Genomic DNA, 13,165 nt, shown 5'->3' with positions numbered 1-13,165 from the left:
TACTTCCAATGGGTCCTGGGATTGGCACTTGTTCAAATGAAATATATTTCCTCTGTTAAAAGTTCTGAAAATAGCAACAGAAAGGAGTGAGGAGAACACCACTTTGTAAAGCAAAAATTACAGAGATAAACTGGTGGAAGACATCAGGGACATAGAAACAGCAACCTAGTTAGAGACATCAGAAAGAACATAACCCAGGAAAGCCAGAGAACACTTCTGAGGACGTTATTTCAGAGGAGCTTCTTCAGTGAACACCAACACATCTGGAAATGCAGCTGTAGGAAACTATATCTAATCCTTGTGAAGTGGGAGCTTTTATTTTTCTTTATTCTGATTACTCTGACACACATTTTTCTCTTTTTGGTTATTTTATTCCTCCTGTTTTTGAGATAGGGTCTCATTTCACAGTCAGGTTGGCCTTGAAATTATGGTGATCCTCCTACCTCAACCTTCCAAATACTGGGGTTACAGGCATGAGTTACCATATCAAACTGCCACTTACATTTCTAAACCACTAGAAATAAAACTAGATGGACAAGGTGGAAGAAAACACAATTTTGACATATTTCATCTTTTCCCAGTGTGTTCTGGTAATGGGCAAATGGTAACTCCGACTAAGGATAGGAAAGAAAAAAATTCCAGCATGTGAATAGATGACTATGATGCTTTCCCAGAGAGGCTGGGAATGAGGAGGAATCCAGCTAACACTTTTTCTAACAAACCCCAGAGTCAGGGAATCCTAAGAACAGTACATAACATAACAGAAAAAAAAATCCCTCAAAATGGGAGGAATTACTCAAAAAATGTACATAAAAGAGGGGAATGATTGAATTTTTATTTTTAAAAATTCAGGAATATATAAAGAAGTAAAATGGATGATATACTTATAAAAACTAAAAACAGACTAAAAAACCAGAACTATGTGTATTACTTTGTTCAGCCGTTCTCTTCCCAGTTCCTACAAAGCCCACCATGCATCTCAAGAAACCATCAATCCATTTAAATAAAAGCATCTGCTGGGCTAATAAATCTGAGTAGACTTCAAGTCATATGACTCTCTGCTTGTGGCCAGCTGTTTTAAATGAGCATATCAAGTAATTTAGACACTCTTATTTTTTTTTTTGCAAAAGCTGCATGATTTAATAAATTCCCATATGCCTCAACATGTGCCAACCCTACCAGGTTATCTTCAGTCCAGCTGCTGTTATGATAATAGCTGCCAACTTTCAAACAACCGAAGAGAATAATGAGTCAGCTACGAGCTGGCTCACAGGTAAACTCAGATTGCTCCCAGCTAAAACATGGACCATTTTCAACTGTGAAAGAAAATTAATTAAGAAGAGTTCACCTCCACTCCACTGCGTGAGAAACAGAGCTCCGGAAAGACCTTTGAATTTGTAGCTTAAAAGCCTGCAGCTTCAGGTAAACTCCCTAAACCTGTGGGCTGCAGACTAATGCTGTAGGTTAAGGTAAACGTTAGTTGTTTGAGGAGACAGATTGGGAAATGTTTCCTCCCTCATTCACAGCATAAAATCTATGAGCCTCACAATGTGGAAGGAAGGAATAAGTAATTCCTATTTGTTACAGACTCATTACAAAAGGCTCCATAGATTTTAGGGGAATATATGAGAGAAAGAACACACACACACATACACACACACACACACATATATATATGAGAAAGAACATACATGTTATTGTCAAATAACAAAAATTATCAGTAAAATTAATAAGGGAAATAAAGCAAAGAGAAGATGAAAACAAAAAACACATCAGTTTACATCAGGGCGATTTCATCATCAACTGCCGGACACAAATCAGGATGTGTGAAACTCTCTAAGAATGAAAATGTCACACTGAAAATTAATAAATAGATAAAATATTATTATAATAGTATTATTGGTCTTAGAGCAGGACTTCTGTATTTCTAAAATAAGCACAAATCTATCTTGTCTTTTTTTGTTTTTTTTTGTTTGTTTGTTTGCTTTTGTTTTTCTCAGGGTTTCTCTATGTAACAGTACGAGCTGTACTGGAACTTGCTCTTGTAGACTAGGCTGGCCTCGAACTCACAGAGATCCACCTGAATCTGCCTCCCAAGTGCTGGGATTAAAGGCATGCACCACTACTGTTGGGCTAACAAATCTATCTTGCATAAAGCCATGTTAGTTTTTAATGGGATAAGGAAGTACATAATGAGCAACAAAAACCATGGTCGATATTCCATCTATTTCCAACTGTCCATAATAACTGAGAATTAGTCACTGGATTAATGAGGTTTCTCAACAAGCTGGACAAGTTATCTTTCTGTTAGAGAATAGAGCTGTTCTGCACTGCCTTTATGAGGAGAGGTGGGCTTCTTCTCCCTAATTTTATGGTTCTGATGAACTCTCTAAAACCATGCAAAAACTGCTTATATTCATAGTGACAATGACTTTATAGGGTACTTGAGATTTTCCCACTTATCTTACTGACTTTGTCCTACAGCTTCCAACTGTATTTCACTTATTACCTAACTGGGAACTTCACTATACCAGGACTACTTCTGCCCATGCTGACTGAGGATAATGCTTAGTCAACTTTAAAATCTCCTAATGTAGAATGATTACTATCATACTATCTACTCCAAACTTGTAGCCATCCACAACACAAGGATGCACATGTGTGGGATGGAGTATATTCTCCAGATTTTCAGGGATCTCTGGGGTCTGTGATGCTGAAAACACTAAAGGACCCTGTTAGAATCTGTGGTTCAAAGATCTTGAAATACACCTTGGGAAACTACAAAAATGCCACAGATAAGTGAGACTACAAGGAAAAAGACTCAGAATTAATTAAGTCTATGAAAAAAGGGAAGGGCTAACTTTCTTACATCTTAATGTGACTCACATTTGACCTATAACATGGAGGTTGGTGGAAATGTTCAAGATGCAACGCATTCAACATGCTGATCTTGAGAGCAACACAAAAGATTGGAATGTTCTGGGTCTCTATTGAATATTTAGTCAGCACAGAGATTCCCTAAATGACTGAATCAGTGTTTACACACACGGAGGCAGAGCAGAGCTGGTGAGTCCTCAGTCTCACCTAATCATGATACCCAAAAGAGTCCTTGGAAGGGATTCTATTCCGTTATGCACAAGGCAAAAATATTGTGTAAAATGTATGAGGTGTGCACACTCTTGGCTGCTACATTAATACATGAAAGGTAAGAAGTTTCACAGGAATAACAACTCACTTGCTATCTGGAAAACCCGCTCTAGTATCACAGTGCTTGGAAGGACTTTATTACCTGAAACAAGCTTACTTACAAAAACGACCACAAGTGCAAGGACAGGATATGACATACATCTGGCACAAGAATCCACATTATGTAGCTTGGACCAGGTCTACTCAATATCCAAAAGTGTAGGAGATGGCAGGGATTTGCAATGATTCTGTGTTACTTTAAAGGCTGCACAGATTTAATGCTAGAATTATACAATCCTATTTCTTCCTATTCCTGACTTGAATATTTAAACAATTAGCCCTATTTGTTTGACTACATCCTAAATTTCTTTCTTCTTGGTGATTAGAATAATCAAGACATGCCTAGAGGTGGATAAGAAATGAAAAGACACGTTAAAGAAAGACGAGAAGAGGAAATAGGAGAGGATCTGTAACAGTGTGTGCCATAAAAATTAGCGAATAATTAAAGGTGGAAAAAATAATTGCTTACAATTTGTGTAAAGCAATCATACCCGTGTAGGACATGGACATGGCGCAAGACCACATAATTACAAACAACAAGTCGGAAACAACAACAGTGGGGGTAAAGCATAAATTATGGACAGTAGAGAAACCACACACAAATGTGCCAAGATAAATGATACAATCTCAGAGGTGATGATGGCATCCTAGATTTGAGGAGGGTCCGGGTGACCGTGGCCAGCACCTCTGTTTCCTGCCTTGTCTAATCATAGAATGCATTCTGTGCTGGGAAGGGAGCTTTTGAAGAACATAATTATGGGCTGCAGTGTTTTTCTGTGGAAACGAAATTATCATTCATGTCTGCGATTGTGTAAATATGCTTTAATTTTGGTCAACAGCAATTTGAACAGAAGAAAATAGAATCCTCCAGCCTCCTAGCAAACTGTAAGTACTCAAGTGAACTGCAGGAATCAGCGTGTATGGGCAAGGACATTCCAGACACTGTGAAAATGCAAGCCGGGAAAAATGACCCACTCCTAGAGACAGACTTGGTCCCTTCCTCCATGTCAAAGCCAGCTCACAACTTCAAAAGGCCACATGAAAGGAGACTTTAAGGGCTAGTGACGAGAGGGCAGTTTTTAACTAGCTGGTCAGGTATGAAAACAATCATAATCTGAACTGCTGTGGGAGGGTGGGAAAGCTTACTCAAATCAACAGAGCACTTTGTGCACACATGGAGGGGAGAGCAGAAACCACATCAAGGGCCCCAAGGAAACTGGAGGCTCTGAGAGCTTCTGGACTTTCGCCCTTTGCCGCGCACCTTAACTGCAAGGCTGCATAAGTGCCCTGCAGCCACACACCTCAGGAAGGAAGAGAGAAATGGTTATTTTCCAAAGTGCTAACAGGCTTACTTCTCCTTGAGAAAATCCACAACTCTTTTGAAGTCGGCCACGCAGTACTCTCTCTTCATGTCCATGAGCACGCTGTCGGAGGCGGACTGCACTGGGATGTGGAGAAACGCGTAGACTCTGGGGTGGTTGAGGATTTTCGCCATTTCCTGAGAGAGAGGGTAGGAAAAGCATTCATCATTTTAATGAATCTGAGGCAGCACTTCCCTCAGATCTCCACATATAAGTGCTGGCAAGCAAATACGCGAGAACAGGCTGATCATACTGACTCTGAGGTAGCATCAGTGGGCACTTCTCCATGGGCCACGGGATTTCTAGAATAGCTTTTGGAGGGTTCCACAGGAGAATTGCTAATTTGTCCACTTTTTTTTTTTTGCAATTGTTAAAAAAAGATGTGAAATCAGATAAAGCCAGAGAAATGAGTGCTTTAGAATTAACCTGCATTCCTTCATTCTCAGCTTCCTTTTCTCCTTGGGGAAATTAGTAGAAGAAGAAACTTAGTTAACTGCCTGAGACCTCATGACTTTGTCTATTTGTATAGAGAAGATTTTATACTTAAAGAAGCTCAAAATGTATTTTAAATACTTAAGATGATAGGATCCACAGTTCTCTCGTTTCTTTCCTTTTTTAATTATTATTTTCTTAAATTACAATTTAGCTACTGAGAATGTGTTTTGAGCACAGACAGTGGGAAAGACATGTGACCTGACAGTAAAGACAACCTGCTTTCTACTGGATATGTGAGGGTACGAGGCAGCGTTGGAAAGACCAGAACCAAGTGGAGAGGAAGGGTGAGGAGGAAGAGATGAGGGCGATCATACAAGCTACGAGATCAAAGAGAGCAAATCTGAGGGAAACAAATTAAACAAGCCTGTTTTCAACCTTTTCTGAGAACACGAAGTGGTGCCAGAAAGAATGAAAAGTCTAAGTCACGGAAAAACATTACTAAAAGGTACAGCTCTTTAACAGCCAGAATGTGCACAGCGGTATCTAGATCTCTCAGTATGGAATAGTGCACAGCGGTATCTAGATCTCTCAGTACGGAATAGTGCACAGCGGTATCTAGATCTCTCAGTTCAGAACAGTGCGGTACCCAGTACAGCAGCCTCTCACATCTCTTTGTTTCTTTTAGAGCAATGATTTGAAGGGCCTTATGGAGTCACAAAGCCAGCTAATGCCTAGCATCACCCTTCAGACACTCTCAGGCCATCACATATGTAGGCCAGCCCTGCTCTTTGCTGCCTGCTTTCCTTCCCCTGGCTGGAACATTAGCATTCTCGGCAAAGCACAAGCAAAGAGGCAAACTCCAACGAGCCACCTTGTTAGCAGAGACTTATTAGTTACTCATAACTACCCTTCATTGGTGAGGCCTCTCTCAGGAATTAGTAAGCATACACACTTGGCTGTGAATGGCCTATGAAAAGCTGAAGTTGAGTTTCTAATGAAGTAGCAAAATAACAAAACGCAGCTCCATGGTCAGGAGTCTATTTGCGGGAGCACAACTTACTTGCTCTGAAGTGAAAATTTTGGCTCTCTGCTATAAATCCTAACTGTGATTGTTTGAATAGGAATGGCCCTTATAGACTCACGAGGTTGACTGCTTGGCCCATAGGAAGTGACACTATTAGAAGGTATGGCCTTGTTGGAGTAGGTGTGGCATTGGTGGAGGAAGTGTGTTACTGAGGGAGTGGGTTTTAAGGTCTCCTATGCTCAAACTATGCCTAGTTCAGTTCACTCCCTAGTACCTTTAGATCAAGATGTAGGACTCTCTGCTCCTTCTCCAGCACCAGTTCTGCACGAATACTGCTATGTTTCCTGCCATGAAGATGGACTAAACCTCTGAAACTGTAAGGCAGCCCCAATTAAATGCTTTCCTTTATAAGGGTTGACATGGTCCTGACATCCTTGCTCGTGTTCTCCCTCCATCTGCTTCTCATTGGGACCTTGGGAGCTCAGTCCAGTGCTCCAGTGTGGGTCTCTGTCTCTATCTCCATCCATCACCAGATGAAGGTTCTATGGTGATATGAAAGATATTCGTCAGTAATGCTATAGGATAGGGTCAGTTCAGGTTCCCTATCCTCAGTTTCTCAAGGGACTAACTGGGGACATCGCCTTGGGCTCCTGGGAGCCACTCTAGGTTCAAGTCTCTTGCCAACACTAAGGTGGCTCTTTTAACTAAGATATGTGCTTCCCTGCTCCCCTATCCGACCTTCCTTTATCCCAATCTTCCTGTTTCCCCAAGTTCCCCCAATCCTCCCCTTCTTACTTTTTACCCACCCACTGAGACAGTGGGGCTGATCTATTGGGAACTCACCAAAGCCAGCTGGACTGTGACTGAAACAGCATGGGATAAAACCGGACTCTCTGATCATGGCGAACAATGAGGACTGATGAGAAGCCAAGGTCAATGACAAGGGGTTTTGATCCTACTTCATGTTCTGGCTTGGTGGGAGCCTAGCCAGTTTGGACGTTCACCTTCCTAGACATGGACGGAGGGGGGAGGACCTTGGACTTTCCACAGGGCAGGGAACCATGACTGCTCTTTGGATAGGAGAGGGGGGTGAGAGGAGTGGGGGGAGGGGGAGAAGAGAGGGGGGAGGGGGAGAAGATTGGGGGGGGGGGGAGGGAAATGGGAGGCTGGGAGGAGGCGGAAACTTTTTTTTCTTATTCTCAATAAAAAAAAAAGAAAAAAAAAAGGGTTGACATGGTCATGATTTCTCTTTACAGCAATAGAAAGCCTAACTAAGACACTACCTTTCAAAAATATAAATGTACCTTTCTGGTTTTTCTATACCAAAAAGCTTGAGAGAAAAAACCCGTAAGAAGATCTGTTTTCTCAACGACAGGACTCAAAGGTTTAGATGTGCTTGGACACATCTGTCAAGCTGGGAGGTGGTATCTGAACATGCATGACGTTAGTAAAATGTAGTTACTTTTGCAGAATCTGTGCCTGGGGTTCCTCATCTGCAAAATGGAGACACTGAGAACACCCCTTTCACAGATTCAGTGGGCTACTATTAAAGGGCAGTAAAATAATTCAGATATGCTCAAGCAATAACATAAATCATGAATTACCGACAGTCTACTTCCTTAAAAGATATCACAGGTTCATGAGAGCAAAGCATCATAAGGTTAATGGAAAGTCATCAATACAGAGGAGAGTTTTTCAGTAAGTTGGCTGCTGGACTAGCAGTGAAGAGGAGACACTACATACTGAGCTGGACAGGGGCTTTAAATGGTATTCACCAGAACTGGGCATAGGAAATTCACTTCTTGAAAGCATGTGTGGTGGACGCTGACTGTGAAGAAGGCGCAGCTTTGGGCATGACCTGGTCCTAGAACAGGAAGCCGGTGTACATATCAAAACAGTCACCAGAAGGAAGCAGTGGAAACATGATGGCTTTTCCTTCTTCGGTTCTCAAAAGAAGCTTTGCTACTAGTAGGCATCCTCTGCTTGATACTGCACACTTCATAAATTTAGAATGTTCTCTACACCTCACCAAGGGTTCCCATGACACCAGCAATTCTTGAGGCATTGAGAGATAAAGTCAAGTGGTTGTTGAGATGTTCCAACTGGTAAAGGTGCTTGTTGCCAAGACTGACAATCTCAGGTCTGAGCTCAGTTCTTTGAGACTCACATTGTGGGAAAAGACAACGGACTTCTAAAAGTTCTCCTCTGATCTACCTACACACACACACACACACACACACACCACACAAAAATATAAATGTAAAAAATTCCACATTACAGGTAAATTAATCATAGCAGTACACAAAGAGATAATATATAACATATATAATTATATATATACACATTTTGCACTTGTAAATATCTGATTTTTATGGACACATACTTAACAGTATATATTAATGGGATAGTGTGATATTTTGAAGCATACTTACATAATACTTACATAATAATGAGATTAAACTATACACACACACACACACACACATACATTTGATAAGAGACTTTTGATTATTGTTGAACCAGTTTGGCAAAAGAAGATCAACAGGCATCATCTTTACTTTAATTTTTAGAACAAGGGGAAAGTATATGCAAATATGTACACCTAAACTCAAGTATGAAAAAGTTTCCCCACTCTGGATCTATCTTTATAGGTCTCTAGAAGTTCAGTCATGAATCACAAAATATATCCCAATGGAAGGATTCTGAAGCCATCCATTGTGCTGAGCTTCAACAGCAGTCTGTAGCCTACACATAGAGCCTAGGGCCACCAAAGGAGCTTTCAGTCCAATACATAGGCTTAAATTTAACGAAGACCAAGAGAGAATTCTGTCCTGATGTAGTTCCATGGTGTAGCTGGGGAGAGTCTGCATAGAGGACAGGCACATGAAGGGCATATTTATACACACACATGAGACATGTATATGAATGTTTTGTTTCTTGAAGAGCTCGGGTAACAAACAATGTAACAAAACTATTTCAAGATAAGGTCATTTATAATTTAAGAGTTTATATGCCAAGGTTGATCACAAGATAGATGGTAACTATTTGACAGGCAGAAAGTGAAGAATGGCTGACAAGATCAATAAGCCAGTAGTTTTCTCCTGTGCTGTTATACGGAGCTGTCTTCTTAGAAAATGGAAATTACAGCCATGTTTATTATTTATTTCTGAACTCAAAATATCAAGAAAAAGCAATAGACAATGTAAAAGGCTCAATTTGGAAGGGCAACCTAGTGAGCACACACATTTGAATACAACTATTATGTGTAATTTTTGTTGCACTGATGTCATCATAGCGAGCCTGGTTTTGAATATCTATACTACCAACTCAACAAAAGCACTGTGAAGAGAATGTAAATAAGATACAAGCTGGAGAGACAGCTTTGTAGCTCAGAGTACATACTTCTTTATACTACAGGGCGTAAGTTCAGTTCCTAAGTGATGTAACTCCAGTTCCAGGGGACGCAACAACCTGTTCTGACTGCCGTAGGCACTTGCACTTCTGTGCACATAACCCACACAGATACATCATAAAAATAAAATAAATCTTAGCTAGGCAGTTGTGGCATATGTGTTTAATCCCAGCACTTGGGAGACACAGGCAGGTGGATCTCTGTGAATTCAAGGCCAGCCTGGTCTACAGAGTGAGTTCCAGGACAGGTTCCAAAGCTACACAGAGAAACCCTGTCTCGAAAAACTTCTCCCCAACAGATAGACAGATAGATAGACAGACAGACAGATAGAATACATCTCTAAAGAAAAGGATATAAAAGCCACAAATGTCTGAGAAAAAGTGATGTTTATCTTTCTGAGTCTGCATTACCTCACTGAGTCACCTCACTCACTTCCATCCATTCCCTTCAATTCTAATAATTTCATTTTTCTTGAAAGCTGAATAAAATTCCATTGTGTATGTCATGTTTTTACGACCTGTTCATCAGCTGGTTGACATTTAGGCTGTTTCCATGACCTAACTATTGTAAGCAGAGTAGAAATGAACCTGCTGTTCTACTGTGATGATACATCTATTAGCCACTTTCATTACACATACAATCCAAACGTCATTAAGTATAGCCACAAAGTCATATAACTGTCACATATCATGTGTGTCCCCAAAATCTTACTTTCCCAAACTAAAAGTGTGCACATTCAAGATCAACGCCACATTCCCTCCCATGTGGGCTCTGGGAACCACCTTTCTCCTTTTGGTCTACGACTGTAAGGACTCCAATCAACCCATATAAACGGAATCACACAGTCTGTGATTGTTTCTTCTCTGGCATATGTTAGTTAACAGACTCTTCCAGGGTCCATTTCTGATGTAGCGATTTACATCCTTGCTTTCTTGCTCTCTTAGGTGGCTGATGGCACTACTTCCTTGGCCAGAGGATATTATACAGATTCCAGGCACATATTTCCCTGTCCTGCAATTACATTACATGTCTTCATACCCAAAGGCTATACACACCATCTTACTTCTCTTTTTCACTGCTCTCTAAATTATATCTCAATCAAGTATCAAAATGTTTTAAGGGAATGTTGCACTTACAATATATTTGACCATACAAATTGGGTGATACAACCTGTGTACATGATTCTTTCCAGGAAGCACTGAAACAATTGCAGGAGAATTCTCAAGAAAGCAGTGCCCCAGTGCTAGGCAATTCCATTCTGGCATCACTGCAACATTAGCAAAGTCATGCACGCCCTCATAGAAGACAACCAGGAACATATTTCATCCATGGCTTCATTAATACCATCAGTGCAGCACTGAGTCAATCAGCAGCGCCCACATTTCCTCTCAGCAAGTGAGCAATCCATCACCATAATAGCATCAGAAAGTGAAGGAGAGAGCCTGTGCAGGGGAAATCCCCAGTCCTGGTGTCCCAAATGAGAAGGACTAGATATTGTGAACGGATTCTAATGTACATTTGAACTATAGCGTCATCGTAACAGAATGGTGGCTTTTAAACTACAAAGAGTTAACATTTTCAGAATTTGAGCTAAAATAGGTTGAGGAAAAGAGTCCATCCTAATTGGCTTTCAGAGAAATGCTTAAGGACCTCAGCACACCTTCATCTTCCTGCATCTCAGTGTCAGGGCCAGACCACACTTTACATTACAAAGATAAAAACACACATTTCCATACTAATGTCAAAATGCTAAAAGCTGAAAACACATCCACACACACACACACACACACACACACACACACACACTCACACACACACTCACACTTATTTTTACCTGATTAAGTGTTTACCATATGTTCAAGTTATTTTCTTGCTCTCTTAAGCAATCAAAAGTGGGATAGTGGAAGGGAAATGGGGTGGTAGATCTAGAAAAAGGTAGGAAGAGAAATGAGGGTGAACATGGTCAAAAGTCATTTGTATGAATGTATAAGCCTCAAAGAATAAAAATACTGTATTAAAAACAGAAATCAAAAGTAAGTTCTAATATCCTGACTGTAGACACAGTTGCAGAATCTTTGTATATCTTAAAATTCATGGAGCTGAACACAAACCAAAATAGTCGATTTCACTTTATTCATTTTAAAATAAAATAAAGAGCCTAACACGAAAATGTGTTCTTACCTGCAGACTCTATATGATGAACAGATATACTTCTAAGGGGGAATAATCCTTTTTAATTTCCATTTTTAAATTTTTGCAAAGATGGAGGCCTCTACACACACCATAAGCAAATCAATAACTGACCGGTTTAATGAGTCAGGGCAAGCTAGTTAAATTAAGCATTCAGCCGAGCAGCTCGACTGGCTTCTATTAAACATGACATAAATAATTAAAGAATCTAATGGAAAGGCAGATGCTAAAGATTAGTTTTAAAATATTTACATCATTTATCTCTTCTCTGATTATCCAATTTGAGGCTTACCTCAGAAACATTTGTTTCATATTTTAGGCAAAACACATATTTTGGTCTAATAATTTACCCACTTTGGCTATAAGTTACTTGCTATGGAAATGATATAGCTAAACAAGTATTTACTCAACATCAGATTATGTTCCAGCATTAGCCATGCAAAGCAGATAGTGGCTTTCTCTGCATTTCAGAAATGAGTGCACAGGGAACTGCCTAGTTTGACAGTGGTGTACGATTGTGTCAGGTGTTCTACAGAAACATTCAAAGCACACAACTCAGCTCCGTCCAACATCTCCAAACAGAAGCCATGTGGCTCTGGCAGTGGCTGTGTTCCTACTGGTCAAATATTCCAGGAGCAGTGACCTCTGACTTGGCCATGAAATAAGGACAGAAACTTCAGGTGTAGGTGTGTACTTCATTTCCACCTCGAGTCTAAGGCAGAAGCGACTTGGCTTTGAACAATATCCAGGAAGAATTACTGTATAGCAAGAGCAGGGGTAAATTTGCTGGGTAGCTACTTTGATTTAGTGGTTCATTCCTTGTACAACATGCTGTGTGTCATCCTTCCGGGTGTGACAGCTTGATCAGGCTAAGGGGTGTCCACCAAAAACTGGCAAAATATGCCTTGTCAAGATTTAGAGAGAAAAAAATAGACTTGACAAAAGTGGTTCCAACAGATATTAATATTAAAACATCAGCATAACAATGAAGCACATTCATCAGTGCACAGCATCATCTGATCCGCTAGAGACTCAAACTGAACACACTACAGAAGGGGAAATACCCTCGCATACCAACTGCTAGAGGCCTCCTCTGTCCGCAGACAAAAGCAGCTGCTTTCTAAGAATCTCAGCGGGGACTCCTGAACATGAACTACACTCCCTGTGCGATTCTAGTGGCTTCTACTTGCATCCTATCAGATGGGAATTCCACCCAAGACATCTCAGGAACCACCTCGCATCCTTCTCATATCAAAGAGAGGGAGGGACACGGTAAAAATGATTTTAGGTTCTGAGCTAGCTTAGCACTCTGGAGAACTCATGTGCCCTCGATGCCATACACTGACTTGAGGTCTGTGGCTCACTCTATGCCCAGCAACCCAAGAGAGCATCATGGTTAACATCATCAAGAGAAGAGCTCAGCAACTCCGCAGCTAACTCACAGCTCTGGCAATCGAAGAGCCCATACTTGGTAACAGCCTTCTGGCTGGAATATAT

The 13,165-nt window shown here is 40.7% G+C and overlaps 1 protein-coding gene across 1 annotated transcript in view; it reads right to left on the bottom strand.

Annotated features, from left to right (window-relative positions):
* The window catches only part of Cdkal1 (CDK5 regulatory subunit associated protein 1 like 1), a 627,408-nt gene that overhangs the window by 301,422 nt on the left and 312,821 nt on the right, over window positions 1-13,165 (bottom strand). Inside the window, exon 11 of the mRNA XM_050142389.1 lies at window positions 4,599-4,744. Within this exon, the coding sequence (XP_049998346.1) occupies window positions 4,599-4,744 (146 nt within the window). The remainder of the gene's footprint in view (window positions 1-4,598; window positions 4,745-13,165) is intronic.

This window comes from Alexandromys fortis, unplaced genomic scaffold (assembly GCF_014885135.2).
Source record: "Alexandromys fortis isolate MF-2015 unplaced genomic scaffold, M_Fortis_MF-2015_v1.1 scaffold_5, whole genome shotgun sequence".
NCBI lineage: Eukaryota > Metazoa > Chordata > Mammalia > Rodentia > Cricetidae > Alexandromys > Alexandromys fortis.
This window is presented reverse-complemented; position numbering and strand designations above follow the sequence as displayed.